The sequence below is a fragment of the Spermophilus citellus genome (genome assembly GCF_964194105.1).
Source record: "Spermophilus citellus genome assembly, chromosome: 2".
NCBI classification, from domain to species: domain Eukaryota; kingdom Metazoa; phylum Chordata; class Mammalia; order Rodentia; family Sciuridae; genus Spermophilus; species Spermophilus citellus.
The window spans coordinates 1,868,755-1,893,930 of NC_138183.1; the positions used below are offsets into that span (position 1 = coordinate 1,868,755).

The 25,176-nt window shown below is 49.8% G+C and overlaps 1 protein-coding gene across 7 annotated transcripts in view; it reads left to right on the forward strand.

Annotated features, from left to right (window-relative positions):
- Positions 1-2,549: 2,549 nt before the first annotated feature.
- The window catches only part of CAMSAP1 (calmodulin regulated spectrin associated protein 1), a 70,585-nt gene continuing 47,958 nt past the window's right edge, over positions 2,550-25,176 (forward strand). For 5 of the 7 annotated variants that reach the window (XM_081281487.1, XM_081281486.1, XM_081281491.1 and 2 more), the window contains exons 1-3: positions 2,552-2,961; positions 21,390-21,652; positions 22,475-22,636. In XM_081281487.1, coding sequence (XP_081137613.1) covers positions 2,805-2,961; positions 21,390-21,652; positions 22,475-22,636 — 582 coding nt within the window. In that variant the 5' untranslated portion in view covers positions 2,552-2,804. Of the gene's footprint in view, positions 2,962-21,389; positions 21,653-22,474; positions 22,637-25,176 lie in introns of all 7 variants that reach the window. The other 2 variants (XM_081281492.1, XM_081281489.1) reach the window with 2 other exon arrangements.

The window sequence follows — 25,176 nt, forward strand, 5'->3', positions numbered from 1 at the left end:
CCTTGGTTCAGCTCAGCTTCTCTGCTCTCCTCCACAGTGAAACTCCTGGAAGGAAGCTGCACACTCATTGTGGGGATTCTATCCTCCTCTGTCCCCACCCTCCCACAGAATTGCTTTCCAGGGATGCTAGGTCATCCCCAAATCCAAAATCATGCTAAAAACTCTTGATTCTGCCCCACTTCCCTGCTCTGGCCTTTCCTATTTTAGTTAAGGATTTCTCAGGTATCAGAATTATTTAGGCCCCAAACCTGGGAACTAGATAAAATGGACACATTCCTAGGAAGACTTAACCACTGAAACTAACTCAAGGTGAAACAATCTGAACAGACCTATAGTAAATAATAATAAGTTACCCATTAACCCCTATTTCCATATGGCTGTGATGCTGAATTCTACCAAAGAATGCCAGTTCTTCAAGAACTCTTCCAGAAATATATGAGAAACACTCTCAATCTGATTTATGAAGCCAGTAGTAACTGATATACCAAGACCAGATGAAGACTTCACAAGAACTTATAAACCAGTATTATTTTGAACATGGATGCAAAAAAAAAAAAAAAAAACCCAACAAAATAGTACTAAACCAAACCTAGGAACATATCAAGAGGAATCTATGTCGTGACCAAGGGGAGTTTGTCCAGGAATGCAAGGGAGGGTCAATAACTGAAAATCAAGCAATAAAATACACTACAGTAACAGGATGGTGGGGGGAGATAGATACAAAAAGAGTATTTTGGATTTTCTGGAGAAAATCCAACCATGTTTCATGATAAAAGACATAACCTGGAGGTGCTGGGGATATAGCTCAGTTGGTAGAGTGCTTGCCTCGCACAAGGCCCTGGGTTTGATCCCCAGCAACACACACACACATACACACACACACCACCCCCCCCCAAAAAAAAAAAAAAACCAACAACAACCTGGGAATAGAGAGGAACTTTTGTCTGATAAAGGGCATCCATGAAAAACCTACAGCCAGCATCATAGTGATAAGTGGGATGCCTCCTCCAGATCAGGAATGGGATAAGGACATATGCTCTCACGCTCCCACTTGACCCTGAGCTGGAGCTTCTTTCAAGCCAGGTCTTAAGGCAAGAAGAAATAAAGCACCCCCCTCCCTCGGTTGGGAAAAAGGTAAGCTCCCTTCACAGAAGACAAGCTCCGTGTTCAGAAAATGCTGGGAAATCCACTGAGAAACAATATGAACTATTCAATTGGTTCCCAACACTTGAGCAAGCACCGCAGGTCCTCCTTGACCTCTTTCCTTCTCACCATTTGTCCCACTGTCAGTGACGCCTGCTTCACCCTTCAGAATCCTTCCTCCCTCTGCTCAAAATCCCTTGATGCACTCCACCTCACCTAGAGGAGGACAAGGTTCTGACCCTGTAGGATCTGCTGTCCCCCCTACTCCTCACCTCCTCCGCTGACTGGGAGTAAATGTCCCCTTGTAGGGCTTTCCTCGGTGGACGGGTTCTATCTACCTCTTGATGCCCATCACCGCCCAGTGTACTGCGGGTCACTCCTCTTCTGCCTGGACTCTCAGCTCCTGAGCCCTACGTCATCTGGACAGCATCTGAAAGACGGGGTCCACTTCAGCACAGCCTTCTTTCTGATACAGGAGGGCTCTACCAAGTCCACATAAGTTAAGAACCTCAGATCCAGGGAGGCAGGGGGCCAAGTGGCCACTCCACGGCGTTGCGTGTCCTCTGATCTCCTGGGGCTGGTGCCCGTGGGCCAGCTCTTCTTCGAGGTCAGCACTCATTTCACAAGGATACTGACTCCCGGATCGTCCAGACCCTGCCTGGCTGAGGATGAAGCCACGCCCGCTGGGGAGGGAGACGCACGCCGTCTTCGCCTCTGGACCTGGAGATTACGTGGGATGCCACACAACTGCCCACCTGGGGGTAGGCTCACCCGGATTGTCCAGTTGGGGGGCTCGAAGTCTCCCCAAGCTTCAAGCACCGTTGGGGTCCCCACCCAGCTACGTCGGAGAATGGGCAGTGGAAGGCGCTGTCCAAGAGAGTTGGTGTCCGGCGAATTGGAGGAGCCGAGCCGGCCGTGGTGGAGGGTACCGAGCCTCAGGCCGTCCCACTGTACCTGGGGGCGGGGACGAATGACCCGGCTTCGGGCCTTCCCATTGCGCCTGGGGGCGGGACTGTAGGCGGGGCCTCGCGTGCGTAAGGTACCTGGGGGCGGGGTGGAAGGGCGGGGCTTCAGGCGCGTGCCACGCGCTGGCGGACGGGGGCGGGGACTTACGCGCTCCCACAGCGGCTGGGGGCGGGGCTTCAGGTGTTTCCCTTGTGCTTGACGACGGGGGCGGGGCCTCAGGCGCGTCCTGTGCCCTTGCGGACGGGGGTGGGGCCGGGGCAGGCTTTCGGGCTGTCTACTGCGCCTGCGGACGCCGGGGGTGTCAGGGTTAGGCCGGGGGCGGGGCCGCGGGCGGCGCGCTCTGCGCCTGCGGAAAGGGGCGGGGCTGCTGAGGCTTTCAGTGCGCCTGCGCCAGGCAGCGGCGGTGCGCTCGCTCCCGCCCGTTGGCCGCCGCCTCATTCGCCGCCTCCCGGGGCCGCGCACGCGCCGCCGCCGCCCCCGGCCCGCGCCCGCCCCCGGCCCGCGCCCGCCCTCCGCATCCTCGCCGGCCCGCTCCGCGCCTCTTCGGCCTGGGCTCGGCGCCCGCATCATGCAACAACAGCTCGGGCGGCGGCGGCGGCGGCGGCCGTGAGGCGAGGGCCGTGCGCCCGGCGGGCCGGCGCGGGAGGGCGGCGGCGCCTTTGTTGCGGCCGGGCCGCCGCGGCCTTTGTCTGCAGATGGTGGACGCGGGAGGCCGCCCCGCCGCCGAAGGCTGGCGGAGGATGGAGGCCCCGCCGGACGGCGCTGACCTGGTGCCGCTGGACCGCTACGACGCGGCGCGGGCCAAGATCGCCGCCAACCTGCAGTGGATCTGCGCCAAGGCCTACGGGCTAGGTGCGCGGCGGGCGGCGGGGGGCGCGGGCGGAGGGCGCCTGGCGCGGGGGGCGCCGGCCGCCTGCTGGCCGCGGTCCCGAGCGGTGGCCAGAGCTCCTACTGCGAGGCTCGCCGCAGAGGGACGCCCTGGACGCCCCGGCGACCCGTTCGCCACCGGTTTTGGTGGTTGCAGATCATGGGCCGCTGACTCCCAGGCCCGCAGCTGGGCCTTGCACGGATTGCATGGATCTTAGCGATCCCTCCGGTAATTCTGGTCGCGGAGCTGGGTGACCCTGTGACGGAGTTCTTGGTGAGGCCTAAGGTGCTTAGTGGATTAAGGCGGTCTGGTTCCTGCTCCGGGAACTTTGCAGACCAGGTGGTGCGGCAGTGCCTTGATTCCTGGCTTCCTCTATTAACCTTAGGTGCTTTGTTTCAATCCAAAGTTAGGGGTTAACACTGGTGTAAGCCTCTTAATTTGAAGCACGAATTAATTGATTTTATTCTGGTGATAAATGATTCTAGAGCAAGACTGAAGGGCAGAGGTAGCCCTTGGAGAAAAGGGTTAGTTGACCAGTTTTGAGAACTTGCTGAGCAGGCGTTCGATGTGACAGTGGCCTGTGCCTCAGCCCGCCTCGGGTTAGTCATAAGCACAAACACGTTTTGTGAGTCTCAGATTAAATACACCGCTTTATTATTTTTTAAAAATATTGTTTAGTGTCAGTGAACCTTTTTTTGTTTATTTATATGTGGTGCTTATAACCCAGTGCCTCACACATTAGGCAAGCGCTGTCCCACTGAGCCAGCCCACAGCTTTATTTTAAACTCGTTTTTGTGCTGTGTAAGTAGCAGTTGGAAAATAATTCTTTCCTTTCTTTTAGAATTTTCAGTTTTACAATCATTGTTCCCTGGTTATGTTGAATTTCCCTCAGGTTCTGTATGGTGATGGAAAAATGCTGCCACATACCTGACTTTAAGTGGAATTGATAAAATGTACATGGAACACCTTAGAAAATGACACTGGAGTGACGCTGGGTGTTGGGCACCATCCACACAGTGGCTGCAGGCACCCCTGCTGGCTGGCCCCTCCTGTGCCTTCCACAGTGATGTCTTCTGAGGCATCTGTATTCCACGATGTGTGCTTAGGTTCCTCCTTCATCCAGGCTCACTGAATTTTTTCCACGTTGTGTAATATTTCACCAAGGCTTGTCCACCATGTGCCACTCTGACGATTATGGGTGCTGCTTAGTTCCAGGTTTTGTTGTTAAACCTGGTCAGTTCTTGGGCATGACTTACAGGCCTGTGTGCAAGGTTCACCTCTATGGTTTTGAGGTTGTGCCTGCTTAGGCTCTGCTGATAAATTGTTAGACACAAATATTTAACAAAAGGGGCTTCCGTCATTTGCGCTCTCAATTTGTTGGTAAGGCCAGTGTCTGTTTTATTGCGTTCAGTCTTGGCATTCATCTTGGATCTTGTTAGCTATCCAGAGGTAAGTGTTGTCTCTGAAGGTTGTATCTGGTCGGTCTAGCTTATCAGTACCAGTTGCTCTTGGGTATTCTACCTCATTGGAGAGAGAATCAAAACCTGACACTGGGGGGCTGGGGATGTGGCTCAAGCGGTAGCGCACTCGCCTGGCATGCGTGCGGTCCGGGTTCGATCCTCAGCACCACATACAAACAAAGATGTTGTGTCCTCCGAAAACTGAAAAATAAATATTAAAAAAATTCTCTCTTCCTCTCTCTCTCCTCTCTCTAAAAAAAAAAAGTGAGATATTACCAACTCTTAACATTGACAATGATACAGAAAACTAAGATGTTAAAAAAAAAAAAAACCTGCACTGGGCTGTAAGTTGGAATTATTGGGAGGTGGGCATGTGAAGACTAGAGACACTGGTAGTAACTGAAGATCAGGTACTTTCTGTCCTGGGATCGAGCTGGGATGGCTGTGCCAGTTGGAGACAGGACTTGAGCTAACAGTGCATATCACTCTGGCTTTAGGAGATACGTATTCCATCCATTTTTGCTCAATGAGAAATTTTCTGTTCTGAAGGGGAGTAGACGTACTTTAAAAAAAAATGGAAACTCTCTTTAAATTTACAAATTTGAAAGGTCCCAATTCAGATGACCAAGGAAACTCACCGTGGCTCAGTTGAAGGGATTTTATGTATGCTGTAGTCAAGGGGGTCCCAGCTGGGGTGTCATTTCGCTATAGCTGGTGTGGGGTTGTGTCTTCCATCAACTGGGTGGGGAGGTGATTTTAGCAGGATGTGTAGATTGTTTCCCCTCAAACTTTGATCCTAATACAGGGGTGAATCTTTGTTATCTTCCACTACCTCTGCAGCTTACGTGCTTTTCACTGGAAGCGACACTTTCAGTCTGGGCGCTTCAGTGGTTAGTCAGTGTAGGCAGGCTTGCTGGGAGAAGTGGCTTAGGTGTTTTAAAGGTATACAGTTGTTTCTTAGGCTGTGAAGTGAAACCAGCTTTCCTTTTGTGTAGGAATTGAAAGCATGCCAAACTCTAGGGCTGGTTGTGAAGGCCACCTTCTTGGTTTGCCTCTGGGGTTCTGTGTCCCTGGGCACCTGGCTGCCATCTGTATAGTCAGTGGCAGGCTCCTGGTGCTCACCCTGCCAGGCCTCAGGCATTGGATTATGCCGAAATATTTCCTCCAGCTTAATCTGGCTCTGGTGCCACAGCCAAGACTCGTGGGCTGTCCTGTCCTGTGCTTTTATTTGTAGATCCACTTCCCTCTTTTTTGGTAACTCTCATGTTTCATTGTCAGTCTTTTAATATTTTTTAGAAGTAACTTATTGGATATGTTGAAAATTCTTCACTTAAACAAGTCTAAGAGAAGAGGAGTCTGGTAACATTTAGGGTGAAAATTGTAATAAGTTAGTAACAAGTTTAAAGGGTGACTCCAAATGCTATTTACTTTACAGAATCAAGTGCTGGACTGGGGTTGTAGAATTCCAGTCCACTGTGCATTTCACATGTGCCCTACAGTGGGGGACATCAGATCTTGTTATCCCAAGGACAGTTCTGTGTCTGATCTGACTCTCAGTCATTGCAAGGTTTCTGTGTAGCTCCTTGGAAACCCATGTGCTTTTGCCCTGGAGCTGAGCTGCTGACACCTGGCACTGGGCGGCAGCTCAGCCTTCTGTCCTACCAATACCCACTGGGCTAGATAGTGGCTGCTACCTGCCCAGGGTCCCTGTGGTGGGGAATGCTGCACCCCGCTCCCTCCCTCTTGCTCTCCCACTCTGGCTAGAGTCATTTAAACAGCTGATTTGACAGGCACGTGTGGAGTGAGGTCGCATGTGCTTTGTGGCTTGTGAAACTGGGCCCAGCTCATACGTACGTGGAGAGTGCTGGAGCTGCTGCGGCCTGCTTCATCTTATAGGCATTAAGTAGCTTTGACCCTGGTTTGTTTAGTTGCAATCAGGGGCAGAACCCCTTCGTTATCAATTCCAGGGGGTTGCTTGCTGTTTTGTTGTCGTGATATTGGTCAAAAGGAGCTCAGTGCCGGGAGCCCCTTTCTTTTTTTTTTCTTTTTTTTAATTTGTAACTGTCTCATTAGTATGATTTTTATTTTTTATTTAATTTTTTTAGATAAACATTCTTTTTTGTAATATATGACAGCAGAATGTACTACAATTCTTTTTTTTTTAAAAGAGAGTGAGAGAGATAGAGAGAATTTTTTTAATATTTATTTTTTAGTTCTCGGCGGACACAACATCTTTATTTGTATGTGGTGGTGAGGATTGAACCCGGACCGCACGCATGCCAGGCAAGCGTGCTACTGCTTGAGCCACAACCCCAGCCCCCCCCCCACCCCCAGCCCCTTTCTAGCTCCAGAGCTGGTGTGGAATCTCTCTTGCTTTGTCCCTGGACTGGGGCTCGTCTTCCTGGGAGCAGCCTTCTCCTGACAGTTTCAGAAGCATATTGCCAAATTCTTCCAGGTGATTATTTGTTTAGGTTATGGGTTTATTACTTTAGATTGTGTTTTTAAATAGCCTTTGTTGTTTTTGGAAAGGAGTTGAGTACTTCTGGGCTAGGTTTAAATGAGCGCTGTTAGGTGGAACTGAGGCTGCAGGGCTAGTGGCTGGTCCTCTGAGTGGCATCTGAGAACTGCCTGTCTGGTTATGTGTGCAGCTGTGCATGGCTGGAGTCCTGGTCTTGCCTGGAGCTCTGTGTCCACCTTGCTGGGTGCTCAGGTGCTTCTTGAATGGGGGAAGGGGAAGATGTGTTTTGTAGTTCTGTCCTGGTGGCCAGAAGCGGGTGGATTCATATTTTCAAAGATAAGTCAGTTTGTACATGGTCTCTTTCCTAGCCTGATGCCTAAGTGAAGTATTAGCCCAAGAACGTAAATCCATCTTTGAGTTTGGTCAGTTAACTCTTTAAGTTCAAGTGACTCTCTAGAGGGCTGGCCTCATGGTGCTTCAGGGTATAAGCTTTGGGCAGATGTCTCTGAAGGGCTGGCCTTTAGTTCTTATTGCTCATGGCCTTCTGCCATGGACTGTTCGTGTGGCCTGGTAGTGCTGTGTGCCAGCGCCCTTCCCCGTCACCTAGCTGTACTGTGGAAAAGCATGGATTGCTGTCATTTTCATCGTTAGGGTGGCCAGAATGGAGCCAGTGTCAAGTCATAACCAATGACAAATGAATGGCCACCCTGTGCATTGTTTTTTATTATAGGAAATACAGAGGGGGATTTTTATTTCCTGCTTTGTTGATTAAAGTCCCCACAAAATATGGACAGACACAGAGGAAACAGGAATAATGCAGGGGTTAGAAGATGACTGCATGATGAGACTGGGGGCTGCAAAAGAGGAGCCTCCAGGTGCATGGGGTGGGAGGGTGCCGGGACAACAGGCTTTGAAGGATGGAGAAGGCTTGGGTAGCCCCCAGGGACACAGGGGAGGGTATCTGGTTGCACCCTTGTGGTGGCAGAGTGTTTTGGGGGCACTGAGTGGATTAATCTTGTTGAGGCAGACAAGTCCACAAAACTGGTGGATTGAAAGAGTAGGCGATTGGTTGGAAACAGTCTGGGGCCAGGTTGTTTATGGCATTCAGGCTGCCTGGGGATTGTTTGGTGTGTGCCTGGGAAGATGTTTTTAGCAGGTCAGAGTGGGAGGAGGCCATGGACAGGTGGACCATCTGGGAACTGAGTCTCTGAGGCTGAAAAAGCCACAGCAAATTAGGGGGGTGGATTGAGCCAGGAGACACTATGAAAGCAGAGTCCAGGAGACTGGATTGTGACAGTTGTGTGGGAGGTTGCGTTAGGGCCGCTGGGTTGGCAGTGTTGGCTGAACATGGGGACCATCATACCCTTGGCGGGAATGGTTACAGGCCTGCTCTTGGTTTGTTCATTCGTTCGTTCCTTCCTTCCTTCCTTCCCACTTCCCTTCCCTTCCATTCCATTTTATTTATTTTTGGTGCTGGAGGTGGAACCCAGGGCCTTCCTTGCATGTTAGCAAGCACTATACCACCTAGGTATACCCCAGTACTAGTTAGAGTCTTTGTGTCATGGAGTTTTCTACTCTTATGGCTTCTCTTGACCTATACAGAAAGATGATGTTTGAGTTTTTTTTTTTTTTTTTTTTTTTTTTTTTTAAGAGAGAGAGAGAGAGAGGAGAGAGAGAATTTCTTTTTTTAAATATTTATTTCTTTTTAGTTCTCGGCGGACACAACATCTTTGTTGGTATGTGGTGCTGAGGATCGAACCCGGGCCGCACGCACACCAGGCGAGCGCCCTACCGCTTGAGCCACATCCCCAGCCCCGATGTTTGAGTTTTTATTTCTGAGCTCCCACCTGGCCCTTTTTTTTTAAAGAGCTTAACCTTTATTTTAATTTGTATTTGGTGCTGAGGATCAAACCACTGCCTCACCATGCCAGGCAAGTGCTCTGCTACTGCTGCACAACCCCAGCCCTGGCCCTCTTTTTTAAATGATGCTGGGGATGGAATGCAAGGCCTAGAGCATGCTAGGCCTCTTTTTCATGTGCTTCTCACCTATGGTGGTTTCGGTCCACATGAAGCCCATCATAAATCAAAAATATCACGATGTCAGAAACACATTTAATACACCTAACCTCCTGATTGTCATAGTCTGCAGCACAGCACACTGGAGTAGTGATTCTGGTCCTTGTGGTCCCGAATCATGAGGGAATATGATTGTCATTTTGCTAAGCCCCCAAAGAGATCAGAATTCAGAGTTCAAAGTACAATTTCTGCTGAATGCATGCTGCTTTGTACCATCAGGAGGTTGAAAACAGTGGTTAACCTTGAACCATCACCAGTCAGACCATTAAGCTAGTGTGCTTGAGTATTCCCTGGGTACTGCAGACTTGACCAGTCAAAATTAGACTTGGGTCTGTTCAGATGAGGAGCGTGTGCTGTGACCTTGGGTCCCGCTGTGCTTCTCGGGCCTCAGGTAATGCTGGGCTAGCCATATATGCAAAGACTTATAAGGAAAGTTCTGGTGGTTCCCTGTCTAGTGAGGGGCAGATGCCACTGGGAGGGTATATGAAGAGTGAGAAGACCTCCCTGGAGGGCATCTGCAGTGTTCCCTTAAAGAAAGTGGAACCCAGTGAGTGGCCCGGTGGGTAAGAACCAGGGCAGGGGCAGGGAAGGGGAATGGCGGTGGCTGTGGTGTTTTACTAAGGGAAAGGCTAGTGGCAGTTGGAGCACAATTAGACTGGATAAGATCTGGGCCAGACCTTGGAATGGCTCCAGTGGCTGATTGATCAATTGATGAGTCCTTGCCTGGGCCTTCCTGTGTGTGAAGTGGAGCCGTGGAAGTTTCTGAGGAGGGAACAGATGTCTCACTGTTTAGTCTTTGCTAGGGTACCGTGGCTACTGCCCACTGTAGGTATAAGATGCAGATTTATTTTGTACCTTTGAGAAGACCACTTTTATAGAGTTGTAATTTACATGCACTAAGATACACATTTTTGTACCTTTATCTATCTATCTATTTTTATGTGGTGCTAAGGATCTAACCCAGTCCCTCACACATGCTAGGTGAGTGCTCTACCACTGAGCTACATCCAGCCTTAAGATGCACATTTTTGAGAATACAGTTAGATGGGTTTAAAGGAAGGCACACTGCTCTGACCCCTGCCACAATTGAGAGAAAGCATTTCTTTCTCTGCCTGAGGTTCCCCAAGAGTCCCCCAGGGCTTCCCTGACCTGCTTCCTTTTGCAGCACATCAGACCTGTTTTTCTGGAGTTTCCTGCCATCTAAGTACACAGTGAGGACCTGCTATTCCTTCACTGGGTGCAGGATATTTGAGATTCGAGCAAGCGAGCCCTAGTAGGCTTCCATCTGTGTCCTGCCCACATTGACCTCTCCGTTCACCTATAATGGTTACGTGGATGGTTTCCAGTTTAGGGCTCTGATGAGTAAAGTGGATATGAACCTTCATTTTTGTGGACAGGTGTCTTCATTTGTCTTGCACAGGTAGACATGGCATTCTCGCTCAGGAGATGAGTGTGTGTGTGAAGTCATAGGAAAGGGCCTGCTGTTTATAGAGGGGTGGCGTTGGTGCTTCCTGTTAGCAGGGTGCTGGGGCTCAGTGAGCTCCCTTCCCATCGGCGCTTGTCAGTCCTTCCCTGTCGTTGTCCAGGTGGGTGGATTGTGCTATCTGTGCTTTTACTGTGCGTTTCCCCCAAGACTAAACATGATGGGCATTTTAAAATGCGGATTTTAGGCCTTTCGAATATCTTTTCTATGAAATACCTTTTAAAATCATGGCCAGTTTTATTTTGAGATCATTGTATATTGACGTGGTTGTAAGAAACACTGCAGAGATCCTGGTGCCCTTACCTGATTCCCTAGGGGTAACTTCTTGCCAAACTAGTGAACTATTATAACCAGCATGCTGATCTTAGAATGACCCAGGTGTGGAGCCTTCCCTCCCTCTGGCCTCTTCTCTGGCCCTTTTATGCCGTACCTGCCTCTCTTCTGCTTCCTTGGTCTATTTCACTTGGTTTCTTCAGGCTTAGGGCTTAGTGTGGGTTTTTGTATGAGGGATTTAGCCAGGGATGCTCTACTCTGCCCTTTTTAAATTTTATTAATTTTTATTTTGAGACAGGGCATTGCTAATTTGCTGAGGCTGGACTTGAACTTGCAGTCCTCCTGTCTCTGTCTCCCGAGTTGCTGTAATTATAGCATGTGCCACCACACCCTGCTAGGAGCTTAGATATTGATTTGAGAGCAGGACCTTTTTCTGATGTAAGCAGTTACTGTCAGCATTACCACCTTCACTGTATCCCACATATATTGATAGATTATATTTTCATTTTCATTTGATTCTATCTATCTATCTTTAAATTTTTTCCTTTGATGCTTCCTCTTTGGCCCATTGTCTTAGTCCATTTTGGGCTGCTGTTACAAAATACCTCAGGGTAATTTGTACATGACAGAAATTTATTGTTCACATTTCTGGGGGCTGGGAAGTCCAAGATCGGGCACCAGCAGACTCTGTGCCTGGCCCATTTCCTGTTCATAGACGGTGCCTTCTCTGTGTCCTCACCTGGCAGAGGGAAGACAGGTTCCTTCTCCTCTCTGCAGGATGTGCACCCCATTCATGAGGCAGGCTCATCACCTAATCACCTCCGGAGGGCCCCACCTCTTCCTACCATCATAACCACCAGGGCACAGACATTCAGACCGTAACACTTAGGAATCATTTATTAGTATAATTTCCAAGGGATTATAAAGATTTTCCTGTCTTCTTGCTTTTATTTCTAGTGTGATTTCACTTTTACAGTAAGATAACAAACTGATTTCTATTATTTTAAACTTGTTAGTGTTTGTTCCAGAATGTGCTCTGTTTTGGCGAATGATCCATTGGCATTTGGGAAAAAAATGAGTATTCTGTGGTTGTTGGGTGGAGAGCTCTTTATAGCCAATGGGATGCCATGTTGGTTGTGTTCATATTTATAACCTTGCAGATTTTTATGTCTAGTATTTCTGTCAGTTGCTGGCAGAGGGTATTCTTGGTCTTACTTGTGGGTATGTAATGACCTCTACGTCTTTAGTAGTTTTCTTTCTACTTTATCTCATAGCCGTGTTCAATGGTCCCTACTTATCTGTGCATTTGCTTTGCACAGTTTCAGTTACCCATGGTAAACTGTGCTCTGACAGTATTAAATGAAAAATTTAGAAATAAATAATTCCTAAGTTTAAAATTGCCATTTTGAGTAACATGATGAAATCTTTCATGTCCTGCCTGGAACATGGGTCATCCTTTGTTCAGTGTGTCCATGCTGTATACACTACCCTCCCCTTAGTCACTTAGTAGTTGTCTAGGTCAATTAGATCATGGTGTTGCAGTGCTTATATTTGACCCTCATTGTACATGATAATGGCTTCGAAGAGCAAGAATAACAATGATGGCAGTTTCGTTATGGTAGTTATGATTTTTGTTTATTTATTTATTATTATTATTATTATTTGTGCCAGAGATTGAACCCAGAGGTGCTTACCCATTGAACCACATCCCCAACCCTTTTTTAATTTTTGAGACAGTTTTGCTAAATTGTTTAGGGCCTCACTAAGTTGCTGAGGCTGCCCTTGAACTTGTGATCCTCCTGCCTCAGTCTCCTAAGCCACTGGGATTACAGGCATGTGCCACCATACCCAGCATAATTGTTTTATTTTATTATTAGCTACTGTTGTTAACTTCTTATGGTGCTTAATTTATAAACTTGGTATCAGCCGGGTGCAGTGGTGCACACCTGTAATCCCAGTGGCTTGGGAGGCTGAGACAGGAGGATCAAAAGTTCAAAGCCAGCCTTAGCAATGGTGAGGCACAGAGCAACTTGGTGAGACCCTGTCTTTAAATAAAATACAAAATAGGGGTGGGGATGTGGCTCAGTGGCCAAGTGCCCCTGAGTTCAATTCCCAGTAACAAAACAAAACAAAACAAAACGAAACCTTTATCGTAGGTCCATTTTTATAGGAAAAAACAGTATATATAGGGTTTGGTACTACCATGATATTATATTTCCCCTGGGGTTCTGGGACTATGTCCCTGAGGATGGGGGGCTGGGGGGGGCACTGTAACTCTTTTTTTTCTTTTCTTTTCTATTTTTTTTTTTTTTTTTTGGTGCTGGGGATCTAACCCAGGGCCTTCCTTCTGCATGCCAGGCAAGCACTCTACCAATTGAGCTATATCCCCAGCCCCTTTTTGCTTTTTTAAAAATAATATTTGCATGGTGTATCTTTTCCTACTCTTTTACTTTAACTCACGTCATAGAATTTGTGAATAGCTTATAGTTGTGAGCTCTTTTTAAAATCCAGCCTGCCAGTTTCTGTCTTTGAATTGTTGTGTTTGGATTTAATGTGATTGTTGTTATGTTAGGACTTGAGAGATGTTTTATAATTTATTATTCGTGCCATTTCCTGTTCCTGTTTCTCTTTGATCTGGGTTATACATTTCTGTTTAGTTTCTTTGTGGTTGCTCTGGGTGTTATGGGGGGGGTATGTGTCTCAAGACAGTTAATGGTGGTGGTGTTTCACTATTATCAGTGAAACATGGAAACTTTTTTTTTCCGTTTAGGTCCCTTTACCTTACCCACTTTTTTTTGTACCCAGGATTGAACCATCCATGGTTCTTAACCACTGAGTCACATCCCCACCCCTTTTTATTTGTGATTTTGAGACTGGGTCTTACTAAGTCATTTAGGGCCTTAACTGAGTTGCAGAGGATAGCTTTGTACTTGCAGTTCTCCTGCCTTAGCTTCCTGAGTTGCTGGGATTACAGGTGTGGTTTCTTTTTTACTCCCCCACTGCTGGGGATCAAACTCAAGGCCTCCTGCATGCCAGGCAAGTGCTGTACCCCTGAGCTACATCCCCAGCTCATTTATTTATTTCTCAGATGTTCTCACAAGTTGCCCAGCTTGGCCTTGAACTTGAGATTCTCCTGCCTCGGCCTTCTGAGTAGCTGGAATTACAGGTGTGGCCATCATGGCTGGCTTATCTTTTAAGCTTATTGGAGACACATTCTTTTATTTTCCTTCATATGAGAATATGTCTATTTCCCAGCCTTTCCTTAAGAATAGCTTTGCTGGATGTGGAGTTTTTGGTTGACAATTCTTTTCCTCCAGCATTTGAAAAAATGTGTGCCAGTTGCCCGTGGCTGCCATGGCTTCAGATGAGACCCCCTGCCATTGGAGTCTTTGGAGGGGGTGTCCCTCTTTATGCAGTGTGCCCTCTCTAGGTGGCTGCTTCAAAATATTTGTGGTTTAGAAGTGTGAATACAATGTGTCTTGGCACATGTCTCTCTGGGTTCTTCCTACTTGGAGTTAATACTTTATCTTGAAATTGGTGGGTTTATACCATCAGCTATGCGTGGGCAGGGCTCAGCCATCGTGCTGCCAGTGCTCTTCAGCTGTGTGCTTTCCCCTCTCCTGGGCTCAGGAAGCACACAGCTGGCCTTTGGTTGCTCCCCCCGAGGTCCCTCAGCTCTCCCCCCACTCTTCCAGCTTTCTGTCTGCTGTTCAGGTGGGTGGATGCTGCTGACCTCAGGTCCAGTGATTGTGTCTTCTGTCATCACCGTCCTGCAGTTGAATCCTTCCAGTGAGTTTTTAAATGTCTGTTACTATATTTTTTATTTCTATATTTGATGCTTTTAAAAAATTTCTTTCTGTGTTGAAATTTTCTAATTTTGTTTCAGAATTTGTTATAGCTTGTAGAATCATTATAGTTGCTTTAAAATTCTCGTCAGATAATTACTGCATTTGAATCATCTTGGGGTTTGGGTCAGTTGATCATCTTTTCTTACTAATATGGTTTTCAGTTATTTCCTGGAGACTTTGGCTGTTGTGTTAGAAGATTTTGGGTTCTTAGGTTTCTTTTATTTTAGCAGCAGTGCACTGTTGAGGTTTGCTTGCAGCCTCCTTTTGTGGACTGTGGTCCAGCGTGGCACCGTCACCAAGCCTTGTGCTATTTCAGTCTGCTCCCACTGGGCCCTTCTGGTGTGGCCGAGGGCAGGAGGAGCTTTGTGGGGCTCACTGTGGTTTTCGGTCCTGCCTCTAGTAATGGAGCATGTTTCCCAAGCATTGGTTATGGGGTGGTTTCCTTTGTGGTTCCCTTTGTGGGAGCATGGGGGGAGGCCCCTCATGACTGACAGGGAAAGAGAATATCTTCTTGACCACGTGCTTATGGTGGGACACCACTTGCCGGGTTCCCCTGGCACAGGTGACTCTGGCTTTGGGGAGGGGTGTTTTAGGCCTGATGGGGAGGAAGAGCAGGTCTGGCTGGTTTTCTATCGTGCCATCTCTTGTTAGGGTCCCCTGGCTGCTTATTTTTATAGGGGCCTTCTATTAATCCCCTGCCCCTTTGAGTCTGGGCCGGGATAAGCTGCCCGCTGCCAGGTTTGCTCTACCGGGAGTCAGCAGACACCAGGATTGGCCCCTGCTGGCTGGGGGTGAGGTGTCCCTCTCTAGGCCTGTGCCCCAACCAGCATCCCCCTCTTGCCTTTGAACTATTCTGGGGTTTGTAGCTGTTCTCTGTGCAGAGGAGGAGGCAGAGATCAGCCTGCTCTCCTGGTCTGATCAGAAACCCCTTCTAGCTGCTTTAAAAAGCATCTGTCTTTGGGTCCATCAGCATCTCTGTGCTGTCTTTGATGTGTGGATTTCTTTTTTTAGTCCTGCTGGCATTTTGTAGTGCTTCTTGGAGATGTGGTTTTGTGAATTTTACAAGTACCAGGACATTCTCATCCAGTATCTGTTAAAGTGCTGCTTCTGCTCGTGACTTTCTTTTCCTGGCCTCCAGGTGCAGTTCCGTAGCACCGATGGGTCTGTCGTCCACCTCCTGGTCGTCTTTCTACTTCTTTGTCTCATCGTTTTCCACTTACCTTTATCTCAGTCTGACCTGTTCAACAATCCATGACATAAAACCAAACCCCTGCTCTAGAATTTCTAGTTTGTCCTTTCTCTAACTTGTCAGGGTCTTTTTCCTTCTTTTTGAAAATAGCCTTTCCACTTTTCTGCTAAAATTCCTTCCTGTCTTTTCCCCTCCACTGTCTTAAACACAGTACTTTAGATTTGTAGCTGATGGCTCACACTGTAGCTCCTGAGGTCCTGTTTCTTCCTTGTGAATTCTGTGTTGTTGTTGTTGTTGTTTAAATTTTTTTAAAGTTGTGGAATTTGAATTTGTTGCTCTTGCTTTTATTTCAATCTGCTCCCACTGGGCCCTTCTCTGCTGAGAACTTCAGTTTCCCACTGACTTTAAGAGTTTTGCTTGTCACTTCCAGAACTGGCCATGGTCTTAGATAGCCCCACCATCTGGGCCCTCTTGAAGCTGGGGCCTGTCAGTTGCCTTTTTCCTTGAGGACTGGTCATGTTTTCTCAGTTCTTTGTATGCTGGGTGGTTATGGGCTGTGTCCTGGATGTTTTGATCACCAAGGGGTGAGGTTCTTTGCTGGGTACTGTTTATCTCCTGTGGTGAATGTGGATCTTCTTCCTTTGCAGCTGGGTAGTGGTAACCTGGCCACATGGGCAGACATTCAAGGATCAGTCCCCTCTCAAGGCCTTTGTGGTGCCTTTGGGTCTATCCTAGGCATACAGCTCAGGAGCCTGCCCATAATGGCCCAGCTCCTACACGTGGTTGGGACCCACCACACTCTGTGGCTCCCGGTAACCCCTGCACCTTACCCTCTGGCTAGAAAGGCAGTTTTGGCTGCTGTGAGTAGGGTGACAGATACAGGGTGGGAGAGAAAAGGGAAACACCCCACTCTCCAGCTTTAGGGGTTCCTCTCCTGGGGAGGCCCAGAGGGCAAGATTTCTCTTGGGATTTACTGGTCCCATCGCAGTCCTGTGGCTGGGCACCCTCAGGTCCACAGTGGCTGCCCTCCCCACTGTGCCTGCTGTTGCCCACTTTGCAGAGCCCTCAGAGGCTTTGGTTGTAGGCCATGAGGAGAGGCTGCACTACTCAAGTCTGTCCACTGTGGGGCACCGCCTCTGTTGCCCCTTGATGCTGCTGCCTTTGCTCACCCTGTCTTGTCATTTTGCCCACCTGCTTATTTTTCTTTGGGCACCAAACATTGTATTTGGAAGTGTGGGAATAATCTGAGGCCCAAGGTGGCATCCTCCTGCAGGGGGCATTGAGACCTGCTTGCAGCTGTCGCGCCCTCCCACCTCAGGAGGCTCCAGAGCTGGCCTGGGTCCTTGGCTCCGTTCCAAAGTGTGTGGTGGTTCCACCAGACAGGCCCGTGGGTCCCAACTTTGTCCCTAGAAGCGAGCTATGTGCTGGAAGTGTGGCTGCACTTTTCTGCCACCTCTTCTAGGAAAGAAGAGGGAAACCAGGAGAGAGCGCAAGTGTCTCAGGTGAAATGGCCTCTGCCTTGGCTCTCAGGACTCTGGTTCCCCTGGATGTGGCTGGGCTGACACAGCCTCGAGCAGGGGTTATGGTCACACTGCTCTCTGCTTGCTGGCCAGAATCCTGGAAGTGGACCTCCCACGTGGTCTAAGGGACTCCTGTGCTCGGGTGCCACGGCTAGTTCTTACTTCCCTGTGTTCCAACGGGTTGTCTGTGTCTCAGTCTCAGGGGTGACTGGGATACATGTAGGATGGCCCTGTCCTCCTGGAAGAGCTGTCCCTGCACTGTGGCCATGAGGCCTGATGAGGGTGGCAGGTGTATGGGCATGGTGAGCCCTCTGCTCAGGTTGGTCCCCTGTGTCGGGAGGATCTGGTGTCTGGGGATGCTGAGCTGGCCCCAAGGGGAAGCCAGGCCTTGCTGGGGAAGGTGGAAGGCTGTGCGAGTTCCTGCCCATCTTTCTGTTCCCCGGCACCTGGCTTTTGGTTTCCCTCACAGGCTTCTCTGTCCCCAGAGTTTTGTGTTTTGTGTTAGTGTTGTTTATCTCAGAGGTTGCCCTTACTGTGGGAAGCACATTCAGATGCTTTCTCTAAAGCCTTTGTAGGGCAGTTCCGCCGTCCGGCTTCTACTGATAGTGTTTCTTTTGGGGGCTTTGGGTTTCCCTGCTTGTTCTTTCTTCCTTGCGTTATTGTGGGTGACGTGTGGATGTCTGAGAGATTCTGCTTTGCAGCTCTGGGCTTATTGGAAAGCTGGGAGAGGCTGATCTTGCTGGCTTTAGCTGCTGGCCCACCAGGTTGTTGGCTGCAGCTCACCGTCTACCCTGTGGCCCTGCTGGGTGGTCGTGGAGTGCCAGTGTGAAACCCAGACTGTTGGTGTAGCTCTTGGAATTGCTGTATGGCTGCATTGGATTTCACATGCGGCCACTTGGGGTGTCCAGGACCTCATATACAGATACAAATGGTCTTTCATGCCCACTCTCTGAATGTGAGGAGTCCCCCAGGGCTCATGTGAGAGACAACATAAGAACATTGTGAGGTGAGATGATTGGGTTATGAGAGCCTTAACCCAGTCAGTGCATTAATACCCTGGCAGGGATTAACTGGGTGGAAACTGTAGGCAGGCAGGGGGTGTTGCTGGAGAAGGCGGGACCACAGCTGCCTCCTGGTGTCCAGCCCATCCTTCACTTTGCACGGGGAAGACAAGCAGGTGTTAAGTAACTCCTTTTCTTCCAGCTTCCCCAGCCCCTGACCCAACCTGACCTAGTCCATTCCCTTGCTGTGTGCCCTGAGTGCCTCAGCTTGCCCATTCCCTGACAGCTCACAGAGAGGGCAGGCGTGTAGCAGGTGCTCAGTTAAGAGTCTATGAACAGGGCTGGGCCTTAGCTTGGTGGGACAGCGCTCGCCTAGCATTTGTGAGGTCCTGGGCTTGATTCTCAGCACCACATAGAAATAAACAAAAAAAGGCATTCTATCCAACTAAAAAAAAAAAGTCTGTGAACGAGTTTGTGAAGCACTGAGTCTGAGTTCCCTAAACTTGCCAGGCAAGGGTCATTGGAACATTTTTCCTTTCGCCTGGAAGTTTGGCCACCTGCACAGCTCACCACCCCCCCTCAGTGCTGGGCTGTCTGCTGACCCCTCCCTGTGTGCTTCCTCTGCACCTGGGAAGTTGTCTGCTGACTTTGGCATCTTCTTCAGCATCAGCCCACGGCAGTGTCTTGCCCCCTCCTGGCTTCCCAGCATTTTTGTACCTTCCTGGCTCACAGAGGTGCTTGCTAATTGTTGAGTGAATAAATAGTTCTGACAATCTGCATTACTGGATTGCAGAAGAAATGAAAAACAAATGAAAAATAGAAAGAGATTGAAGGCATCTATGAAGCTGTTTAAAATAGCTGCTCCCTGGTAAATGTCAAGGACATCAGGTCTGTGCACATCAGTTCTTGAGGGACCAACAGCTCAGCATGAAGGCAGTCACTGTCCCACTGGACCAGGGAGTGTGGCTTCTTACTGAGTGGGGCTGTAGTGGCCCTGTGGCACACACTGAGGAGTCCATGGGTCTGGAGCCATTATTCCAGCGTGAGCACCACTGTCCCCTGGCTCTCCCCTTGTGAACCTGAAGCATCCGGGGATGTCTTACAGTATTCATATCCATACTGGATTCGAAGAGCCGCTGGTGTGAACTCCTCCTTGCTGACTGTGGTCCAGCGAAGCATCGCTGTGGGGCCAATGGGCCAGGAGAGCCGCTGCCTTCCCGGTGGGCATCTTCACCAGGTTGGGGCTTTAGTTCAATCTTTGCTTGCCCACCCATGCTTGCACAGGACCAGGACCCTGTAGGGTCCCCATGAGTTGTGGCGGCTCCTGCCCTTCTAGAGAGAAGCCCATAGTTCAGGTCAGAGGGAGGATGGTGTTGGTCAGCTGATGGGGCTCAAGGGGCCCTAGGCCCCATGTGGAAACATCACATAGGCAATCAAGGTGGTGGCCACAGCCAGAAGGTACATCTGAGGTCACCCCACAGCTGTGGTCTTTGAAGCTTTGAGGCTAAATGCGCTCTTCTCGGACATGAGGTAGGACATAGCCTTGCAGTCTTGGGCGACTGAGGCAGCAGTGAGGAAGAAGGAGAGCAGAGGGCAGGTGAGGTGACCTATAGCCTTCTCTGGCAGCATGAACTTCTGAAACTGTCGTCGAACCTGGGGCTCCTGCCTGGTGCCCTTCCCAGTTTCTGCTCTGCAGGCTGCCTGTCTCTGGGCACCACACTTTCCCCCCAGGACACATTGCTCCCATATGTGGGTGCCCCTTGCCTTCTTTTGTCCCTGCTCCCATCTCTGGGGCAGGGCTTTCCCGGACTGCTTAGTGAAGCACAGCAAGCCAAAGGCCCTCCTACGGTGCTGCATGCTGGAGCCTGTCCTTCTGTCATTGATGTGGTCTGTTTTGTTCAGAGCTACAGGTGACTTCAAACTAGGTGGCTTTCCAGGGTAGTCGGCGAGTGTGAGGTTGGCCCTGGTGACACTCTCTGAGCTTAGCAGAACCACTGTAGCCTTCCAGAGTTGGAGCTGACTTGCCCTGTCCACCCTCAGGGCTGCTGTGGTCACTAAGCATCTCAGTGCTTTAAAACTAGAGTGCCATGTGAATGCTGGCTGGCCACACTCAGAAAGAAGAAACTGAGAGCCAGGAGTTGAGACTGGGGCTGCAATGAGGATCCACAGACCCATGTTAAGTGGCCTGGGGCTCAGAAAACAGCACCCATGAGAAACAAAAGGAGACAGGAACAGAGGGAAAGAGAGGCCTTTGAAAAAGGATCTGCTCTGCTCTGCTCAGGCGGGGCCTGACTCAGGAAGCATGAACCTCCCTGGTACGTTCGTGATTTCAGCACTGACCTTCCTCGGGAATGGTGGCTCTTTCTAAACTCTTTCTGGGACTCGGTGCTCTTAGATTGGCTGTAGAGACCTCCCTCTGTGGGACAGCTGCTGACCTCTTGCAGATGAGTCTGAGGAGCAAGCTGGGCGGTATATAGGGCAGAACCGTCGTGGCGGTGGTGCACTTACTTGGCACATGTGCGTTTGGCCCCCTGCTTCAGAGTTGGTTTTGGCTTCTGGTGACCTTGGGCATGTTGTTCCTCTCTGTGCCTGGGTTTTCTTAGCTGGATGCAGGGACAGGGCCATATTGGGTGGAGTCACAGTGGTGATTCTGTAGCGTGGTCTGCTAAGCTACACAACTGAGAAGAGCCTGGCTGCCGCTGCCCCTTCGTGGCTCCAGTGGCTCAGGTGCCCATGTGGTTGTAATGTCAGAAAGAGGACCTGCTGAACTGCCTCCCAGAGCCCTTCCTGGGCCCCAACCGGCTGATCCTGGTTTCCCCTGGCCCCACGGACACCTCCAGACGCATGTGCTGTGGTGTGCTGTGGATGCAGAGCAGCCCCATGGTGGCGGGCCATTGTGTAGAGCATGCGCTGCTGCGTTCCTTGCAGCGTGGAGCTGTGTACATGTTGGCATGGAGAGGAGGAAACTGTTGAGCCTAGGTCTTGGCCTGGCTGCAGCCATCCAGAGTGCTGGCTTGGCAGCACCTCGCCCCCTGTGCACACTCGCCCTGCTGGCAGGCGTGCCCTGTGTGCACCTCACTCACGGTGCTCTTTCTTTGCTCTAGACAACATCCCCGAGGACCTCAGAGACCCCTTCTACATTGACCAGTATGATCAGGAGCACATTAAGCCACCTGTTATCAAGCTGCTCCTGTCCAGTGAGCTGTACTGCCGTGTCTGCAGCCTCATCCTGAAGGGGGACCAGGCAGCCACCTTGCAAGGACACCAGTCTGTCATCCAGGCTCTGTCCCGAAAGGGCATCTATGTGATGGAGAGTGACGACACCCCTGTGACAGATGCAGACCTGGGCCACGCGCCCATAAAGATGGTGAGTGTCTGTAGTGGGCACACCCTGTCCTCTGCAGTTGGCCGCATGGGCGAGGCATAGTGCCCTGCGAACAGGCATACAAGAGGCGAGGCTGGCACGTGGGCATTGGTGGCTCTTAGTGGCTTGTGTCTTTTCACATGTGTAGACCCTCTGGCAGCGGGAGGGAGCGGGCTTGTGAACAGAGGCACTGAGGCCACTGCAGTGGCCCACATGTCCTTGTGGAGGCCTTCCTGTTAGGTGGCTACGTGTCTGTCCTGTGGGTCTTCTAGTGCCACTGAAGCTCTCCCCTGAGCAGGCCCTGTCCACGGCCCCCCTGCTGCCTGTCCTGTTCCAGTGCCTTTTGGTACCCTACATTTCCCCTTTTGGGCACGTCATGGCATTCTGTATTCTGTGGTCTTTCTCACTGGAAGGGTGCCTGTTGTAGATGAAGGGAAGGTTCTTGGTGCCCCGTGAGAAGGCGTGCTGTGTGCCTGGGCTTGGGGTGGCAGCTGGAGGCATGTGTTGGCATGGGCCTGGGCAGCCTCTTCTCACAGCTTTCCCTAGGCAGTACTCCACCTGCCAGGGAAGCTCGTGGGCTGCTGGGGCTAAGGAGATGAAGGGCTGGAACCCACCCAGCCCAGGTGCTGGCCTTGCTTGAGAAGGGATGCTCTGCTTCCTGACCACCCTGAGGCTGGCGGGCCAGAGCCCAGGTGTGATGCAGTGAGGGGCATGTGCACTGGAGTGAGCGTCTCTTCCCATGGGGAGGGTGGAAAAGGGCTATCTGGGTGGGCTCCCATGTGGGACCTGGTGGAAGAGGAGTACTGACTGTGGCCTCTGCCCCAGAGCGCCCACATGGCCATGGTGGACGCCCTGATGATGGCCTATACCGTGGAGATGATCAGCATCGAGAAGGTGGTGGCCAGCGTCAAGCGCTTCTCTACATTCAGCGCCTCGAAAGAACTTCCCTACGACCTCGAGGATGCCATGGTGTTCTGGATCAACAAGGTGAGCACCTGCTGGGCCCTCCTTCCCTGAGAGCACATACTGACTCTCAGGCAGGGACCTGGCTGCTGGGTCTTTCTTATCATTTGGGACTACTGGATGCTGTGACCAGCAAGGTGTCTGCAATAGTTTAAAAACAGAACAGGCCTTTCTCCTGGGCATCCAGAGTGAGCAAGATGAGTGGTCTTTGAAAATGCAGTACATGGGTATGGTTGAAACAAATGAATGGATCCTCATTTTATCTTTGGCATCTGTGTGCAGCTCAGTTTTAGAAAACATTGATTCTTAGGAGGCACATGGTGTCTTCTTGTTAAATATTGTTTTTCCCTTTTACATTTAAAAGCTTTTTTTTTTTTTTTTTTTTTTTTTTTTTGGTACCAGGGATTGAACCCAGGGGCACTTAACCACTGAGCTACATCCTCAGCCCTTTTTTGTTTTTTATTTTGAGACAGGGTCTCCCTAAGTTGCTGAGGCTGGCTTTGAACTTATGATCCTTCTGCCTTAGCCTCCCAGGCCACTGGGATTACAGATGTGTGCCACCATGCCCAGCTTACTCACATTTAGAAATTTACAGTGCAGTTTTTATACAATACACATGAAGAGCTTTCATCTTTAGTATGTGTACTTATTCATGAGTTTACCTTCCCAAAGTCTGTGGTTTGTAAGCATCCTTATTTGTAAACGGTGTTTGAGTGGGCATCAGGAGCCAAAGGAGACAAGATTGTGCAGCCCCATGTGAAGTTACCTCAGCGTGCTTGAAGATGTGACCCTGTGAGACATTTTAAATTCTTTGCTTATAAAGTGTGTGCGTGTACAAAAGCTGGACTAATGGCTCCCTTTGCCGGCTCCCCTCAAACTGCTATGACAAGCAGATTGGTGTCAGGAATTGGGAAAGGCTTGTGCTGGGACTTCTGCTCAGATAGTCACCTTGTTCTTGAATTGATTTGTGTTCCAGATGAGAGTTTGGGGGATCAGGTGGGTTGTCCGGCTCCCTTACACCTGTGATCTTGTGGCAGGGGAAGGTGAGTGCTGCTGTCTTTGCTGGGTCTCACTTTGGAGCCTCTGGGCCTAGTTTGGACCTGGATGCTGGTTAGCGCCATCTCTGCCTAAGGGCGCCTCTGGAGGTGGGCACTGTGTCTCATATGAGGCCGGTGCCAGGGGGAGGTGCTGTAGGAACTTGGTTAAAAATGGGATTGGAAACTGAGCTTCAGGACATTTCTGAAACCCTAGTAGGATCTTCCTGTGGACAAATATTCAGTTTTTGACTTACTATAAAACAAATGATATGGTTTTTGCAGAAAATTCAGAAACTATGAATGGGTGAAAGGACAAACGTAACTGACCCATGATCTTACCATGTGAAAATGGTTGACATTCTGATGGTCCTTACAGTTTTTGTTTATGTGGGTTACATGTAGACTTAGAGACACAGTTGGACCTTATCTAAGCATATCCCAGGTAAGTCAAGGTTGGGTCGGTGAGGGCAGCGGGCGTCTCCCTGCCACCCAGCTGACCCCCGCTGATGGAGGCTGTCTCTCTTCTCTACACTGCCTCTTGGACAGTCTCCAGCATTTCCTCAGACCATGTTTCAGCAAGGGAATGGTTGTGGTGCAAGTGTTCATTTTTAATTGCTCTGCTTGTCTTGCCAGATCCGATCTTTGAAGGCTGTGTGTTTTTATCATGCCATTAGCCTTTCTGGGTGCCCTGTCTCCCAATTCTTCCATAAATTGGATGTCATTAATAAATACTTGCCCCTTTGAAAGGTGACTCTCCCCACAGGATAAAGCCTGTGTTCCTTTGGGGAGGAGCACATTTCTCCCTCCCTGTTTGGTCAGGTTTCTCCAGTGTTTGCATGTGTTTATACACGGTTTTCTGAGGTTCCTGCCCTTGTTGCCCATGGACATGGCAGATGTTTACAAGTTCATATCCATGTGTTCCAGAGGCCACATGGTTCCTATGGGTTTTTCTGTCTTCTATATCCCTTTTTTTGTTTTTTTGGTTCTGTGGGTTGAACCAGGGGTGCTTAACTACTGAGCCACATCCCCAGCCCTTTTTATTTTTACTTTGCAACAGGGTCTCACCAAGTTGCTGAGGCTGGTCTTGAACTTGCCATCCTCCTACCTCAGCCTCTTCAGTCACTGGGATTACAGGAATGTGCCACCACACCCAGCTTGGTTTTTTTTGTTCTTAATACAGGATTTTGCCATATGGCTCAGGCTAGGTTTAAGCAGTCCTCTTGCCTCAGCTTCCTGAGTCACTGAGGCCACTGGTGTATGCCCCATGCCTGGCTATGATGATGTATTTTTTAAAAAAAATTTGCGGATGTCACACCATATGCATTTCTTATTTTCTTTGAGCTAGATCTTGGTATACTGCTCAGGCTGGCCTTGAACTCCTGGGTTCAAGCAGTCCTTCTGCCTCAGCCTTCTGAGCAGCTGGGATCACAGGTACATACCATTGCATCTGGCTTCCTCCTGGCTTGTCCCCAGTGGACACAGCTACTGACCTGGATTGTGTTACGATGCTCGCAGCTCCTGTGGCCT